The 18,519-nt window shown below is 44.3% G+C and overlaps 1 protein-coding gene across 3 annotated transcripts in view; it reads left to right on the forward strand.

The window, feature by feature from the left end:
* The window catches only part of crybg1a (crystallin beta-gamma domain containing 1a), a 232,613-nt gene that overhangs the window by 174,633 nt on the left and 39,461 nt on the right, over positions 1-18,519 (forward strand). For all 3 annotated transcript variants that reach the window (XM_073055847.1, XM_073055848.1, XM_073055849.1), the window contains 3 exons: positions 2,541-2,680; positions 12,179-12,305; positions 18,161-18,196. In XM_073055847.1, the coding sequence (XP_072911948.1) occupies positions 2,541-2,680; positions 12,179-12,305; positions 18,161-18,196 (303 nt within the window). The remainder of the gene's footprint in view (positions 1-2,540; positions 2,681-12,178; positions 12,306-18,160; positions 18,197-18,519) is intronic.

The following is an 18,519-nucleotide window of genomic DNA, read 5'->3' on the forward strand; positions in this document are numbered from 1 at the left end:
GTGTGCCATACTCTGCCAGAGCCTCGGCGACCACTTACTTTTCCAAGTGGTTGTCTTGGAGGAAAGATTCTGTGAGTGGCCCCCCACGTCCTGCTCACAGCGCAGTTTTTTTTAAACGAGGTCGAGTTGCGAGCTCGACACTCAACCGGGCGCGGATGGAAAGCGTGTCCGGGAGCGGCCCGACTGGGTTCGAACTCGGGAACCTTCGCTCCGGAGTCCGGCGCTGATGTCACTGTGCCACCATAAGATTAGGACCTCTTAATTGGTGTAACTGTGAACGAGGGATTGTTAAACGACTTTCTTCCTGATACTGCATGCTCCCCCAGGGAAAATAAGCCAAAAGCTTTACATAACTTGTGAGAGAGAAATAAAGAATGCAAGACAACACAATTGTTAGTGTTTGGAGGTTGAGACGCAGGTGTGATTGGCAGAAGAAAATGTACCTATTTATTTGCGTTGGCTGATCATTAAGGAAAAGGTGGAAAAAGAAGGAAAGGTTAAACAGATTCGGAGTCCGCTGAGGGCGAGATCTGTGGCATTCAAGACTGGCGATCCAGAACCCTACAAGAAGTCTAGGTACAATCTACGGAAGGCTATTTTAAGAGTGAAAAACAATTCCAATTAAGGTTAGAGACAGAATCGGATGCATGTCAGCTCTGGCAGGGTTTGCAGGCCATTACATCCCACATGGCAAAACCTTACATCACGAATGTCTGTGATGCTTCACTCCGTGATGAGTTCCGTATCTTCAATGCACACTTTGAAAGGAAAAATAAGACTGCACCGGTGTGAATCCCTGCAGCAACTGACGACCCTGTGATCTCTGCCTCAGATGTCAGAACATCTTCCAAGAGTATGAAACCTGGCAATGTACCAGGCCCTGGTGGTATACCAGTCCCAACCGACTGGCAGGAGAGTTCAAGGGCATCTTTAACCTCTCACTGCTGCAGTGTGGCAATCAGACCAGTGCCCAAGAAGAGCAGGGTGACCTGCCTCAATGATTATCAGCTACTGGCACTCACATCTACTGTGATGAACTGCTTTGAGAAGTTAATCGTGGCAAGAATAAACTCCCCCCCTATGCCAGGACCTGGAACCCATTGCAATTTGCCTATCACCATAATAGGTCTATATCTCACTGGCACTTCAACCAGCCTTTGGTCACCTGGGCATAGCAAAACCTAAGTTAGGCTATTGTCTGTTGATTACAGCTTGGCGTTCAATGCCGTCATACACTCCGTAAGCTCCAAAGCTTGGGGCTCTGTACCTCCCTCTGCAACTGGATCCTTGATTTCCTCATCAGGAGACCACAGTCAGTGCAGATCAGAAATAGCATCTCTTCCTCTCTGACAATCAACACTGATGCACCTCAAGGCTGCGAGCTTCGTCCACTGTTCTACCCTCTCTACACCGACGACTGTGTAGCTAGGCAGAGCTCAAATGCCATCCGTAAGTTTGCCAACCGCACAACCACCATTGGCAAAATTACTGATGGTGACGAGGTGTACAGGAGCGAGATAGATCAGCTGGTTGAGTGGTGGTGCATCAACAACCTTGCACTCAATGCCAGTAGAACCATGGAAATGATGGTGGAAGGGGAAGTCGAGGGAGAGCACACGCCAGTCCTCATTCAAGGATCAACGGTTGGCTTTTTGAAGTTCCTGAGTGCCAACATCCCTGAAGATCTGTCCTGGGCCAAACATATTGATGCAATTACAAAGAAGGCACGACAGCAGCTATATTTCATCAGGATTCTGAGGGGACTTGATTTGATACCAAAGACTCCCGCAAATTACTACAGATGTAACGTGGAGAGCATTCTAACAGGTTGCATCACTTGCTGGTATGGGGGGGTGACTGTACAGGACTGGAAAAAGCTGCAGGAAATTGCAAACTCAGCTCAGGGCATCAAAGACATCTTCAAAAGGTGATGCCTGAAAAAGGTGGCGTGTGTCATTAAGAACCTCCATCACCCAGGACATCCCCTCTTCTCATTGCTGCCATCAAGGAGAAGGTACAGGAGCCTGAAGACACACACTCAATGCTTAAAGAACAGCTGCTTTCCCTCTGCCATCAGATTTCTGAATGGACAATGAACCCATGTTTAGTGCCTCAATAACTTTATTGCTCCCTTTTTGCACTATTTATTTAATTATTTTTTTTAAATAAATTTATTATTGTAAGTTATAGTTTATTATTACATGTTGCAATGCTCTGCTGACACAAAACAACAAATGTAATAACATATGCCTGTGATATTAAACCTGATTGTGATACAGAAGTATACTTGAAGTTCCTCATCTATGAGATTAAAAGTGTAAATTCAGAAACATTTCATGACAGCATTTATTAACAAGCCTTTAATAATAAAGCAAAAAAGGCAGTAAGTGTTACACGGATTTTTGTACTCCGGCAATATTTTATACTGTTGATAATTATTTGAAAAGAACTTGTAATAAAAGATCTTTAGGAAGTCATAGTTTTGAAACCCCCCAAACAGAGAATTTGATTAATCAAAGATTTAATGTGTAACCTTCCAGGAATGGTGTTTGCCTGAAATAAGTTTATGTACGGAGCTGGATGGTTTGGGAAGAAGGACAACATACTTTGATGAAATGGAGGAAATACAGACATATGGGATTCTGGAACCGACATTATCCCTTGAAGTAATTTCGAGCACGTAAGCAGAATATTTAAATTCTGAGCATTGTTCAATATTAGTTTAGTATTAGTTCAATATTAACTGATGACATAACTTTCAAGTAAATGTCCTACATGTGGCTGCATTTAAGAACTGCAATGTCTCACACACACACACACACACACACACACACACACACACACACACACACACACACACACACACACACACACACACACACACACACACACACACACACACACACACACACACACACACACACACACACACACACACACACACACACACACACACACACACACACAATGCTGGAGGAACTCAGCAGGCCAGGCAGCATCTATGGAAATGAGTAAACAGTCGATGTTTCGGTCAGTGAACCCTCATCAGGGTTAGCTGCCTGCCCTGCTGCTCAGCTCCTCCAGCACTTTTGTGTTAATGTGTCACCCTGGATTTCCAGCATCTGCAGAAAATATTTTCTGTAGATGATTATGTGATGCTGCTTATTATGAGTTGCCTTTGGAAGTTTGCTTTGCAGATTGGAAACCTGTAACCGGTGGTGTGCCACAGGGATTTTTGCTAAGTCTATTATTGATCATGTCTATTAACATGACTTGGAAGAGAGTGTTGAGGGGATGATCGGTAAAGATGTGAAATATATGACGGGCAGTGGAGAATGTTGTCTAAGGTCACAACAAGATCTACGTGAACTGTGGAGGAGGGCAAGGGCATTTTACTCAGATAAGCCCAAGTGGTCCAGAGGAGGTGGTAAAGGTAGGCTAAGCTGCGATGTTTAAGAGGCATTTGAACAGGCAGGTGGGTAGGAAAGGTTTCGAATAACGTGGGCCAAATGCGAGCAAATGGGATCAGTGTAAATAGGCATCTCAGTTGGGTCAAAGGGCCTGTTTCCTTGCTGCGTATCTGTGAGTCTAAAGATCATGAGCAATAATAAGCTCCCAACCTCCCTTTTATGACCTTGCACCTTAGTGTCCACTTGCACTGCCCCTTCTCTATAATTGTAATGTTTTACCCTGCGTTATTTTATTGTTTCCACTTTTACTACCTCAATGCACGGTGACATACTGGTCAGCACGATGCTTTACAGTACCAGTGACCTGGGTTCAGTTCCCGCTGTGGGTTTCCTCCAGCTGTCCAAAGACGTACCGGTTGGTAGGCTAATCGGTCCTTGTAAGTTGTCCCTTGATAAGACGAGATTGGGTGTAGCTGGGGCGGTGTGGCTCAAAGGGCCAGAAGGGTCTGTTCTGCGCCGGATCTAAATAAATAAATAAAAATTTTAAAACCTGTATGGATGACATGCAAAACCAAGTTTTTCACTGTGCCTCAGTACATGTAACAATGGTACAAGTGAGGTGTTGAGTTGAATTAGTCCCACTTCGTTTTGCTAGTTATAACTGTTATGCTTTGTGACTTCGAAACATTAAGCTAATTCAAAGGAAGACACGGGAATCTGAAATGTGAGCCTGACTCTCGTGTTTTACTTTAAGCGAGGCATGTACGTATCTTGTGATCATGTGATGACATACACAATTCACGTATTTATATCCCACAGGGGGCTGCATTGGCTCCCTTCCTGTTTACCCTGTATACCTCAGACTTTAGATACAACGCTGAGTCATGTCATCTACAGAAATTCTCTGATGACTGAGCAATAGTTGGGTGTATAAAGGGAGGACGGGAGGATGAATACAGGGCCCTGGTGGAGGACTTTGTCAAATGGTGCAAGCTGAATCATCCGCAGATCAACATCAGTAAGACAAAGGAGACAATGATGGACTTTAGGAAGACTAAACCTGCACTGCTCCCTGTTACTATTGATGGTGAGGACGTGGATGTGGTGAGGACCTACAAGTACCTGGGGGTGCACCTGGATGACAGACTTGAGTGGAGCACCAACACAGAGGCTGTGTACAAGAATGGCCAGAGTTGCCTCTATTTCCTGAGGAGACTGAGATCCTTTGGAGTACACAGGCCTCTCCATCACAGGTTCTACCAGTCTGTTGTCACCAGTACAATCTTCTATACAGTGGTGTGCTGGGGCAATGCCATCAACACGGGTGATGCCAACAGGCTCAATAATCTGATTAGAAAGGCTGGCTCTGTTACAGGAGTCAAACTGGACACACTGGAGGCTGTGGTAGAACAAAGGACCCTACGGAAAATCCTGGCAATTCTGGACAATGTTTCTCACCCTCTTCATGCCACCTTGGCTGAACAGAGGAGCACTTTTAGTAATAGACTAAGACAACTGTGCTGCTCCAAAGAGTGCTATATTAGGCTCTGTAATGAGTCAACCTATAGCCGGGGAAGTGATGACCCCTCCTGTTAGACTGTTTGAGGTAGGTTTATTTTTATTCTTTCTTACTGCTCTTCTGATATTTATATATTTGTCTATCTGTGCACTTGTAAATCTACTGTGACACTATGATTTCCTGTGGGATCTATCTATCTATAGCCATAGGAATTATGTACACCACAAAGAATTCTTAATTAAACAATATATTGACAAGATTACTCAAATATTACTGCAATATTAAATGCAGCATGATGACTACATGGAAGAGACTGATGTCAAAGTTCACATAAGGTCGTTGGAGAACAACAATAAAATAACCTCCTATCTTTAGGAGGTAAGGGGGACATGGGTATGTTCAGCTTTGGTGGTGGTGAGTCCTGAGCTCCCGTACCTTCTTTCTGATGGCAGCAGCGAGAAGAGAGTATGTCCTGGGTGGTGGAGTCCTTGGTTATGGATGCTGCTTTCCTGCAACAACGCTTCATGTAGATGTGCTCAGTGGTGGGGAGGGCTTTATCCGTGATGGATTGGACTTTCTATTCAAGGGCATTGGTGTGTCCGTACTATGCTGTGATGCAACCAGTCAATATACCCTCTGCCACACATCTATAGAAGTTTGTCAAAGTTTTAGACGTCCATGTTTGTTGATATAAACACTTTGCTGAGATGGAACACAATATAGCCCACCCACTGGCTTCACACAACATGGAAGGTATCTGCACTGGATGACTCAAATGTAAACATTAGGTATCTGAGAGTAGAGACTCAAGGGACTGCAGATGCTAGAATCTGGAGCAACAAGCAATATCTTGGAAGAGCTCTACGGGCTGGGCAGCATGTGTGGAGGGGAATGAAGTGTCACTTTGTGTCAAGGTCCTTCTGAACTGAGTTAGTCTGGGTGGAGGGTCGGAACCAAACTGTGAACTGTCCATTTCCCCTCACAGGTAATGCCTGGGCCTCCTCTAGCAGCTGTGTAGCCCCAGGTTTCTAAGAGTGCAGCTTGCATCAGGTCCAGTGCAGGGTTGAGCTAAAGGAAGGAGTCGATTGAAAAGGGAAAATATGTTGATAATCAATTGTTATAAAATTGATCAAGGGCTAATTAAAATGTTAATGTTTTGTAAATAATCCCCTGTTGGGAGTGCCATGATACAGTTGTTTGCACACAATATCAGATAAGAATGGAAGTGAACCAATCTCCAGCTTGTGGGAAGCTGACTGGAATACAGTGTCACCAAACGGCATGTTGCTTCCAAATACTACCAATTTATTGAATGAGTTATTTCTCGAATATTAACAGTTTAATCATATCATGGCCAGGCAAAATATAATGCGGCTAATTACACATAATTTGCCTCTTTTTATCATTTTATTCATTAACATTTTGGGCTAATCAAGATGATTTCACGTGCCACTGAACTTCATTTCAGTGGGATAATTTATTCTTAAATTGTAATGCATTTATATTTTGTACTATACCCTTTCAGTGCTGAGTTCTTAGAATTTTGTCAACTACAATTTATATCTGGTCCTTTACTTTTCAGCAGTGGGTCAATCAGAACTTGTTAATTTAGATAGGTTTAAAGCCATATAACTCTTTTTCATTCCCTTTCCCTCTCCCTCTCCTCCTCCCTCTCTCTCTCTCTCTTCTTCCACCCCCAACTTGCCCTCCCTCCATCTGCTGTGTGCCTCTTACATGTGTGTGGAGCCAGAACGTCAGAGACATAGTAGGGTTTTTACACAGTAGGGTTGGGACGTGCTGGGTAACTAACAGCGATGGGGCGACCAGCCCTCCGGGCATAGTTGGCCCAGTTGATTCACAGCATGGTCACTTGTCCACATGCACTCCTGAACATTCTTGTAATTGATCCGATATGGTCCATTCCCAGCACACACCCCCAAATCCATAGGGAATAAGTGAAGTCAACTAAGAGAAAGAATGAAATGTCTATCCTACCCCTCTGTGCCTGCGTACCCTCCGCTCTCTGGCTATGTGACCCCTCTCTCTGCCCGTGCGGTGCCTCACCCTCTGCGTGCATGGCAGCCTCTCTCTCTGTAAGTGCGTTCCTCTCTCTCCCTCTCTCTCCCTCTCCCTCTCACTCCCTCTCTCCTTCTCTCCCTCTCTCCCTCTCTCTTTCTCTCTCTCTCTCGCACTCTGCCTGCGGGCCTCTTTTCGCTCTGCCAGTACATCCCCCCTCTCTCTCTCTGCCCACACACCTCCCTCCCTTTCTGTTTGCCCTCTCTCCCTCCGCCTGAGTCTAACCTGCACCACCCCCCATCCTCCCGCGCTGTCTGCGCCTCTCCGCTTCTCCGTCCTTTTGATGTCATTCTGCACCGATGGATAATCATTGTCATCTTCTCTTCTCGTCTATTAATCTCTAAACTCGGTAAGCTGAGCCCTTCTTCCCTCGAGGCTAAGTATGTAGTGTCTGGATAAGCTGCTGCTTTCAGAGGAAATTACTTGCACAGTTACTCAGAAAATACCTTGCTTGTTCCGGCCAAACATAGTCAGTCATGAGTTCCCCCAGCCTTTGGTGGGTGATGGTTTCCAACTCAAGTTGGTCATGTTTATGCTTGTTTCAGGTTATGTAGAAGCTTCAAGGAATCAAAATTATTTTGAACATTAAAAAAACAGCCGTTGTTGGAAATCTGAAATAAGCACAAATGAGAAGGACAGAAATACTGTCAAGTTAGGAAGCTGTGGAAGGAGAAGCTTCATGTTACTTACAGTTTGAAGATCCTTCGGCTAATTTTGTGCAGAACATCTGCCTGTTGTCAATATCTATGTTGTACATGTGTGCTGAAGCATCAGTAAATTCTGGCATCTTCCCAACTTAATACCCTTATTCTTTCCAAATGGCCTCTTTCTCAGTGACATTTTCCTTCCTGACTTGTTCTTAAATGTGATGGAATGTGATGCAGTGACAAGCTTCCTTTGTACTGTCAAAAGCTTGTTCGTAATTCAGAGGCCACGCTGCAGGTTTGATGTGTTTCTGTATTTAGTCGCAGTTACCTACAAACAAAACATCTTGCGCAATCGTTTTGCTTCGTGTCTGATCTACTTCGGTGTTCGTTTCCCTGCTACGTATTATCAAAGGCATGCTGGTATGTTAACCGACCGGTGTAACTTGTCCCCAAAGTACCTGGTTGCCAAGAGAGCCGGGGGAAGTTGATGGACATGTGAGAGAGAATAGACTGTTGGGGGGAAAAGACGTTTGTGCATGAAAGCATCGGGAGGAAATTACTTGTGCTATTACTCAGGAATACCTTGATTGTCAGCATTCCAGCCAAGCATAGTCATGGGGCTAATGAGAAATCATAAATGACGGGCTTGGTGGCTGCCTTCATTGTCAAGAAAATATGAAAATATGACAGAAAAAGATACAAAAGGAACTACAGAGCTCTCACATTTATTTGAAATTCTTCCCAGTAGTCTGTAGCCTCTGAAAGACGGGAGTGGGTGGTTAGGTGTGCTTCGGAGGCCAGAAATCTGTTAAAGAGTGGGTGCGTGTATGATGCTAGTCCGTGAATCGAGCGATCAGGAGTATGTTGGAGTGGGTTGGGTTCAGCAGCAATGTTGGTTCGAGGGAACTTGTGGACCCATGTAAATTGTAAGGATTGCTCAGGAAATCAGGGTGATAAAGGTATATATCTTGCGGGTCAAGAGCAACACACAAGCTATTACTCCAAAGGACACATTACACAGTGTACGACATCATTCCACGCACATCTGATTTTAGAGTTACAAAGATGACCAGTGGCAGGAATCTCGCAGTTACCTTTTCAGAATGATGTGAAATGTACCAGAAATTGTCGCCCAGATGACGGGTCTCAAGCTCATTTCCCATTTCCCCTCAGTAATGTTGCCTGACAAGCTGATTTCCTCTAGAAAATGTGTTTTTAGAAATTACGGCTACCTTGTTTCACTCATAATCTTTAGTCACAGTATTATGCGCTTCCACTTCCTGCCAATGGGCATTGTCTAGTATGTAGAAATGTAGAAGAATAGGAGCCGGAATAAAATATTTTGCCCTTTTTTATTTATTTTATGAGATGTGGGCATTGCCAGCTAAGCCAGCATTTATTGCCCATCCCCATTTGCCCTTGAGAAGGCAATGATTGGCTGCCTTCTTGAACTGCTGCAGTGCCTGAGGTGTAGGTACATCCACAGTGCTGGGAGTGAGAGAATTCCATGATTTTGACGCAGCGACAATGAAGGAACAACGATATGTTTCCAAGTCAGAATGGTGAGTGACTTGGAGGGGGATTTCCTAGTGGTGGTGTTCCCAGGTATCTGCTGTCCTTTGATTCAGTGTGATCATATTAATTCTTTATCTCAAAGCTACGTTCTCATTTCTCCACTACCTTTCGATGGACACTGTAGCGTGCCCTTAACACCGAGCTTTTGTGGCATTAATTATTGTTCGGCACGGTTAACTTTGTTTCCTGATTTTGTCGTTCCCTGAAGTAGCATCTGATGTTATCCGGGAGAGCCTTGGCGTAACCGGGAAGAAACACCGGAGTTGGATAACAAGTCAAACAAGCTAGTCAAACATGTTAGATACTAAATGCTTGTTTGAGCCTTGGCATTTTGTACCAATTTTATTTGCTAGTTTGACGACGTGAGAAACCGCATGGAATCCAACTATATGTTGTTAGGACTGGGTATCAAAAGAATTCATGCACCCTCGGGCAAGCATAAGTTGTGATCAAGTCAGGTTTTAATTTTATTCCTGAGCAGATTTGTCAAGCAGCAGATTGTATACATGTTTTGGCTCATCAAGTTGGAGGCTTGCTATATTGGTTAGGTGCAAAGTTAGTTGGATGCTAAATTTCTCGACCTGATGTTAATTAATTGCCATTGCAATTTCCAATATAATAGTTTTCTCGTACATAATCATTGGATAAAATTTGCTTCGAGCTCCATTGGTTAAAGAAACTAAAATCAAACTTTGAATAAAAAAGCAATTTGGAAGTTTTCTTTTAACACCAGTGTGAGCAGAATTTCCACAAATCTTACTCTGTAGAGAATGGGAGCCCACTAATTACCCTCCCTTTGGGAAGGGTATTTGAAAATTACATGTCTAAATTAGTTTCATTTTTGTTAGTTGAATTGGTTGGACAATAGTAACTTTAACATGGTTTATGCAATCTTGATTGGTACTGAATGCAGAGAAACTACTGTACGTATACAACTGTGTAAAAAAAAAAGGATTAATTGAAGGGAAATAACTTGCATTTCCAGAGCTGTTGGTAAAGAGTGATGGGGTGAGAACAGCATGATTATTTTTCTCGGCCCTGATATACACTCAAGTTGAGTCAGGTCAATCCAGTTTGTTGTCATTTAGCTTTGTACATGTATATTGCCAAATGAGACAACACTTCTCCAGGAGTAAAGCACAGTAACACACAACAACTTAGGAAAGTAAGAATTAAATCCACCAATCGAATTACGCATAGATAAACAAAGTAAAGTGCATAAACACGAGGAAATCTGCAGATGCTGGAAATTCAAACGACAACACACACAAAATGCTGGTGGAACACAGCAGGTCAGGCAGCATCTATAGGGAGAAGCACTGTCGACGTTTTGGGCCGAGACCCTTCATCAGGACTAACTGAAAGGAGAGATAGAAAGAGATTTGAAAGTAGTGGGAGGAGGGGAAATGCGAAATGATAGGAGAAGACTGGAGGGGGTGGGATGAAGCTAAGAGCTAGAAAGGTGATTAGCGAAAGTGATACAGAGCTGGAGAAGGGAAAGGATCATGGGACAGGAGGCCTCGGGAGAAAGAAGGGGGGAGGGGAGCACCAGAAGGAGATGGAGAACAGGCAAACAACTAAATATGTCAGGGATGGGGTAAGAAGGGGAGGAGGGGCATTAATGGAAGTTAGAGAATTCAATGTTCATGCCATCAGGTTGGAGGCTACCCAGCCGGTATATAAGGTGTTGTTCCTCCAACCTGAGTTTGGATTCATTTTAACAATAGAGGAGGCCATGGATAGAAATATCAGAATGGGAATGGGACGTGGAATTAAAATGTGTGGCCACTGGGAGATCCTGCTTTTTCTGGAGGACCGAGCGTAGGTGTTCAGCGAAACGGTCTCCCAGTCTGCGTCGGGTCTCACCAATATATAAAAGGCCACACCGGGAGCACCGGACGCAGTATACCACACCAGCCGACTTACTGGTGAAGTGTCGCCTCACCTGGAAGGACTGTGTGGGGCCCTGAATGGTGGTGAGGGAGGAAGTGTAAGGGTAGGTGTAGCACTTGTTCCGTTTACAAGGATAAGTGCCAGGAGGGAGATCGGTGGGAAAAGATGGGGGGGGACGAGTGGACAAGGGAGTCGCGTAGCGAGCGATCCCTGCAAAAAGCAGAAAGAGGGGGGAGGGAAAAATGTGTTTGGTAGTGGGATTCCGTTGGAGGTGGCAGAAGTTACGGAGAATTATACGTTGGACCTGGAGGCTGGTGGGGTGGTAGGTGAACCCTACCCCGAGTGGGGTGGTGGGTGGATGGGGTGAGGGCAGATTTTCGGGAAATGGGAGAGTTAAGTGCATAAATTAAGTTTTGTAGGACAGTACAAATTATCCGGTGACACTTCGAATGCGATGCGGCCGGCAGTTCAGAAGCCTAATGGCCTGAGGGAAGAAGCTGTTTCCCACCCTGACCGTTCTTGTCTTGATGCATCGGAGTCTCCTGCCTGATGGTAGAAAGTCAAAAAAGGACAAATGAAGGAATGTCAGATATCCAAATAGCTTCTCCTGTGTGTCAATAAAATGCAACAATTCTCAATGTATCATTGTTTTATTCCAAGCAACGCACACACATCATGCTGGAGGAACTCAGCAGGCCAGGCGGCGTGTATGGAAACGATTAAGTAGTCAACGTTTCGGGCCGAGGCCCTGATGAAGGGTCTCGGTTCGAAACTTCAGCTGTGCTCTCTTCCCTAGATGCTGCCTGGCCTGCTGAGTTCCTCCAGCACTCTGTGTGTGTGCGTGCGTGCGTGCGTGCGCGTGCGTGTGTGTGTGCGTGTGTGTGTGTGTGTGTGTCTGTGCGCTCGTGCGTGTGTTGCTCGGATATCCAGCAACTGCAGCTTTTCTCTTGTTTCTGATTGTTTCATTCCAGTCAAGATTACCAATGCGTTTTTCAAGATTTTGCTTTCCTGGGAAAAGCTGTCGCCCGACTCTTGACATTTTTGTATTTATTTCACAGATGGCTGCTCTTCGAAGAGCCCTTCTATCAAGGAAATTCTTACATTGTGGAACCTGGTCAGTATCCTTGCCCAGAATCTTGGGAAGCTACGGATCCATACATCGGCTCGCTAAGACCATTAAAAATGGTATATATAAAGAAGCTTATCTGAAATGTGAATGTAATTGAATACCGATATTTAAAACAGTGCAAAATGACCAGCGTAGCTAGTTGTCCTTTTACATGGTGACATTCCACTTCAAAATTGAATTAAAAAGTCTGAGATTTGCTAGGTTGTATTCTGCAGAGGGCACCCAGCTCAATGAGTAGTAGCAATATAATCCTATTTGAATCTACAATTTCAAACAGTATTAGGATTCCCTGAAGGTTAATTTACAGTTTGAGTCTGTGGTGTTAGCATTCATTGCAGGAGGACTAGAATATAAAAGCAAGGATATACTTTGAGACTTTATAAAGCACTGGTGAGGCCTCACTTGGAGTATGGTGAGCACTCTTGGACCCCCTTATCTTCAAAAGGATGTGCTGAAACCAGAGGGGGTTCAAAGGAGGTTCACAAAAATGATTCCAGGATTGAGCGGCTTGTCATACGAAGAGCGTTTGAAGGCTCAGGGCCTGTATTCACTGGAATTCAGAAGAATGAGGGGTGACCTAAGTGAAATTTATCGAATGGTGAAAGGCCTTGACAGAGTGGATGTGGAAAGGATGTTTCCTGTGGTAGAACAGTATAAGACCAGTGGACACAGCCACAGAATAGAAGGGCATCATTTTAGAAGGGGGATGAGGAGGAATTTCTTAAGCTAGAGAGTGGTGAATCTGTGGAATGCGTTGCCAGAGGCAGCCGTGGAGGCCAATTCTTTATGTGTGCTTAAGGTAGAGGTCAATAGATACTTGACTGGTCAGAAATTGAAGGGATATGGCGGGGGGGGGGGGGGAGGGAGGGAGGAAGCCAGGAGATTGGGGCTGACAGCAAAAATGGAGCAGCCGTGATGAAATGGTGGAACAGGCTCAATGGGCCAAATGGCCTAATTCTTCTCCTATGTCTTATGGTCTCAGAGTAAAGAACTCATTTGCCTGGTATTAGTATTTGACATACACATGTACTGTTCCCTAGCTGAGTGAACTGAGTTGAAACATGTTCCCTTGGTTTCCTTTCATTGGTCCACTGTAATTAGCCTTCCCCACTCCCTCCTTGACAATTGCCTTCCAGAACATAGAATAGTACAGCACAGGAACAGGCCCTTCGGCCCACAGTATAGTGCTAAACCAAATAAATTAATAATCAAGTGACCAACTAAACTACAAACGAGAGAAAATCTGCAGATGCTGGAAATCCGAGCAGCACACACACAGAATGCTAGAGGAACTCAGCAGGCCAGGCGGCATCTGTGGAAAAGAGTAAACAGTTGACAGATCGGGCCGAGACCTATCATCCGGACTGAAGAAAAAAGATTTAAAAGGTGGGAGGAAGGGAGAGGAAAACAGAAGGTGATAGGTGAAACTGGGATGGATGAAGTAAAGAGCTGGGAAGTTGACTGGTGAAATAGGTACAGGACTGGAGTAGGGGGAATGTAATAAAGGCCATGGAAGAAAGAGAAGTGGGGAGGAGAACTGGAGGGAGGCGATGGGTAGGCAAGGAAATAAGGTGAGAAAGGCAAAAAGGGTTGGGGAATGGGGAAGGAGAAGGGAGTTATTACCCTACACCTGCCTAACACCGCCTCCCTCACTACCATTCAGGGCCCCTTCCAGGTGAGGCGACACTTCACCTGTGAAGTATTTTGGGGTCATATACTGTGTCTGATGCTCCCAGTGTGGCCTCCTGTATATCGGTGAGGCCCAATGTAGATTGGGAAACCGCTTCGCCAAGCTCCTACGCTCCATCCACCAGAAGAAGCGGGATCTCCCAGTGGCCACCCGTTTTAATTCCACGTCCCATTCCCATTCCGATATATCAATCCATGGTCTCATCTACTGTCTAGATGAGGCCACAGTCAAGTTGGAGGAACAACACCTTATATTCTGTTTGGGTAGCCTCCAACCTGATGGCATGAACATTGATTTCTCAAACTTCCAGTAATGCCTCCCCTCTTCACCATTCCCCATACTCTTTTTCCTCTCATTCAGTACATTCAGCCAGAGACTCATTCCACCGAGATGTAACACTGAACGGCATAGGAAGTCATTCCTACCTGTGGCCATCAAACTTTACAACTCCTCCCTCGGAGTGTCAGACACCCTGAGCCAATAGGCTGGTCCTGGACTTATTTCCACTTGGCATGATTAACTTATTATTATTTATTTATTTATGGTTTTATATTGCTATATATCTTTACTATTCTTGGTGCAGCTGTAATGAAACCCAATTTCCCTCGGGATCAATAAAGTATGTCTGTCTGTCTGTCACCTTATCTCCTTGCCTGTCTATCGCCTTTCTCTGGTGCTCCTCCCCCTTCCTTTCATGGCTTTCTGTTTTCTATTAGATTCTCCCTTCGCCAGCCCTGATTCTTTCTCACCAATCCACTTCCCTGCTCTCTGCTTCATCCGTCCCACTCCCGGGTTCATGACCTCTGGTGTTAGACATGTTGACTCTGAGGGAAAGATACTGTCTGTGTATTCTATCTATGCCTCTCATAATCTTATAGACCTTTATAAAATCTCCCCTTGACCTCTCCACTCCAGAGAAAACAGCCTCTCGATATAACACGTGCAATCTAATCCAAGCAGCATCCTGGTAAACCTCTTCTTCACCCTCAAACTCCTCAACATCCGTCTTGCAATGGGTGACTAGAGCTGTATGCAGTATTCCAGATGTGGCCTAACTAGAGCTGTATGCAGTATTCCAGATGTGGCCTAACTAGAGCTGTATGCAGTATTCCAGATGTGGCCTAACTAGAGCTGGGTTTTATAAAGCTGCAACATTAGCCCCTCAGTTCTGAACTCAGTGCCTCGACTAACAAAATCAAGCATGCCACGTGTCCTCTGAACCACTTCATCAAACTGTGTAGCCAGTAAACTATAAACTTGGACCCCAAGATCCCTCTGCTCATCAACACTGTTAAGGGTCTTGTCATTGACAGAAGGCTGTCTCTTTACATTTGTCCTACCGACGTGCAACACTTCACATCTGGCCGGGTTAAACTCCATCTGCCATTTCCCTGCCCATGTCTGCAAACGATCTATGTTCTATTGCATTCTTTATCAGTCTCCTACACTATCCACAACACTACCAATCGTCGTATCATCTGCAAATGTACTAACCTGGAAGAATGCATCTTTTCCAGCTCTAGCAATAAAGTTACTCATGAGGATCAAATTCTCTACTAGCATGACGTCTAAAATAAACCTTTGAATAAAAAAATATAATCAGAAGCTTTCTTTTAGAACAAAAAACATACAACAGTGCAGGCCAACGATGTTATGCTGACTTTTTAAACCTATTCCAGGATCAATCTAACACTTCCCTCCATTTTTCTTTCACCCTGTGCCTGACTTTGAGTCTCCAATGTATCCACCTCTGCTGCCAACTCTGGCAGTGCATTGGAGGAACTCTCTATGTTAAAAAAAATACTTGTGACATCCCCCCTATTCTTTCCTCCAATCACCTTAAAATTATGCCACCTTGTATTAGGCATTTCTGCCCTGGGAAAAAGGTATTGGCTGTCCACTCTATCAATGCTGCTGATCACTTTATATACCTTAATCAAGTCACTATTCACCTTCCTTTTCTCCAAAGAGAATTGCCTTGGCTTGCTCAACCTATCTTGGCCTCTAATACAGGCAGCATCCTGATAAATCTCCTCTGCACCCTCTCCAGAGCTTTCACATCTTTCCTATAATGAGGCAAACAGAACTGAACACAATACTCCAAGTGTGGTCTAACCAGAGTTTTATAGAACTCCAACGTTACCTCGAGGCTCTTGAACTTAATTCCCCATGACTAATTAAGGCCAACACACAATACGCCTTCTTCACCACTTGATCAACTTGCATGGAAATTGCGGGACCTATGGATGTGGACCCCAAAATTCCAGTGTTCCTCAACATTGTGCTAAGAATCCTACCATTAACCCTGAACTCTATCTTAAAAGTTCTACCTTCCAAAGTGTATCACTTCACTCTTTTCAGGATTGAATTCCATCAGCCACTTTTCAGACTGGCTGTAACCTTCAACAACTTTCTACACAATCCACATCATCAACTTTGCTGACACCTGCAAACTTAGTTACTCACCATTAAACTTCCTTATCCAAGTCATTTATAAAAATCACAAAGAGCCAGGGGACCCAGAGCACCACTGGTCACCGACCTCCAGGCAGAATAAGCCCCATACTCGCTGTCTATGGGACAAGCCAATTCTGAATCCCAGCAGCCAAGTTTCCCTGGATCCCATGCACCCTGACTGTCTGAATGAGCCCACCACGGGAAATGTTGTTGGATGCCTTATTAAAATCCATATGCACTGTTCAACTTTAAGCAATTTATTTTGTCACTTCCTTGAAGAATTCAGTCAGGCTCTTGAGGTACAATCTTCTCACAAATCTATGCTGTCTATCCCTAATCAGACTATACTTCTCCAAATGTTATCCAATAATACTCACCAGTGGATTGCTCACTACCAGTGAAATACTCACTGGTTTACAATTCCTAGGATTATCCTTATTATCTTTCTTGGACAAAGGGACAACCTTTGACACCCTCCAGTCTTCTGGAGCCACTCCTTTGGTCAGATAATCTGATTACATCTGCCCCCAATGTGGGGAACAATGGTAGTGTAGCGATTAGCACAATGCCACGACACCGCCAATGTCCCGGCTTGAACTCTGCAGCTGTCCGGAAGGAATTTTTCCTTTCTCCCTCTCTCCACATGGGTTTCCACCAGGTGCTCCTGTTCCAAATGCGTATGGGTTGACAGGTTAATTGGGTGGCAGGGGCTCGTTGGGCTGGATGGACCTGTTATGGTGCTATACCTCTAAATAAATAAACATCACCACCAAAACCGCAGTAATCTCTTCCCTCATTTTCCATACTAAGCTGAGGTACATCCCATCTGGCTCCAGGGACCTGTCTATCATAATGTTTTTCACAAGTTCCAGCACATCCTCTTTCTTAATAACGTGTTCTAGCATGTCAGCCTCTTTTATGCTGTCCTTACTTTTGTCGCTGGTGAACGCTGATACATAATATTCATTAAGGACCCCCTCTACCTCTGACTCCAGGGACATGTTTCCCCTTTTATCCATGGTCATTCCTACCCTCACTCCAGTCACCCTGCTAACCTCTGAAGCAATTCTCGAACCACACGTTTATCTGCCATATCCTGTGCTTACTCACACTGACCTGTGGCCCAGGCAGCAGTCCAGAGATTACCATGCTTGAGGTCCTACTTTTCGGCTTTCTACCAAGCTCCCTATATTTGCTCAGCCCTTTTCCTACCTATGTTGTTGGTGCCAGTATGTTCCACGGCCTCTGGCTGCTCACCCTCCCTTAAGAATGCTGTGGACCTGATCTAAGGTGTCCCTTCATGTAATTCAACTATGTGATTTTATACTTTCTCTGCCATCTGAAAATGATCAATAAGTATTGGCCTGAGATGAATATAAATATGCTGTATTTTCTGTGGGGGAGTTTTAGGAAGTTTTCCCTCTTCATTTGAATGACATTTACCTAAATTTCTCATTTGCATTTATATTTTTTTCAGCTAATCGGCATAAAATAGCTCAAGGGAAAACGGTGATATTTGGCGTGGTTACTTCAGTGTCTGATCAGTATATAGTACCTACCTGGAAGCTTGTAATGCCAGTGTCATATTTTTAATCACTCCAACCTTTGACTTAAGTTCTCAAAATATTTGTTTTTCTGTTTATTGACCCATTAGTTCATTAGTTAACAAAAGTTTACATTTGGGCGCCTTTGAAGAGTTGATCTGTTATTATTTTACCAAGAAGAAGACAAATATTAAAAAAAAGTAATACTTTTTTTTTGCAGGGTGCATTAAAAGTAGAAAACCTTCATGAACACAAGGTAAGATTTTCTGGCAGTACAGTACAAGTATTCTCCCATAATCTCATTATCTAGATTGCATACAGTAATTGATATTTTGTTATTTGAGCTCAAAAATCTTTTTCATTCATGTTGTAAGAAGGTGTTTCACACTTGGTGTGCATAAAACTGTGTGCACCCCTCCAATATTATGGCAAGGTAGTGATCAGCACAACACTTTATAGTGCCAGCAACCCGGGTTCAAATCCCGTCGCTGTCTGTAAGGAGTTTGCACGTTCTCCCCATGACTGTGTGGGTTTCCTCCCACAGTCCAAAGATGCACTGGTTGGAGGGCGAATTAGTCA

This window comes from Hemitrygon akajei, chromosome 9 (genome assembly GCF_048418815.1).
Source record: "Hemitrygon akajei chromosome 9, sHemAka1.3, whole genome shotgun sequence".
NCBI lineage: Eukaryota > Metazoa > Chordata > Chondrichthyes > Myliobatiformes > Dasyatidae > Hemitrygon > Hemitrygon akajei.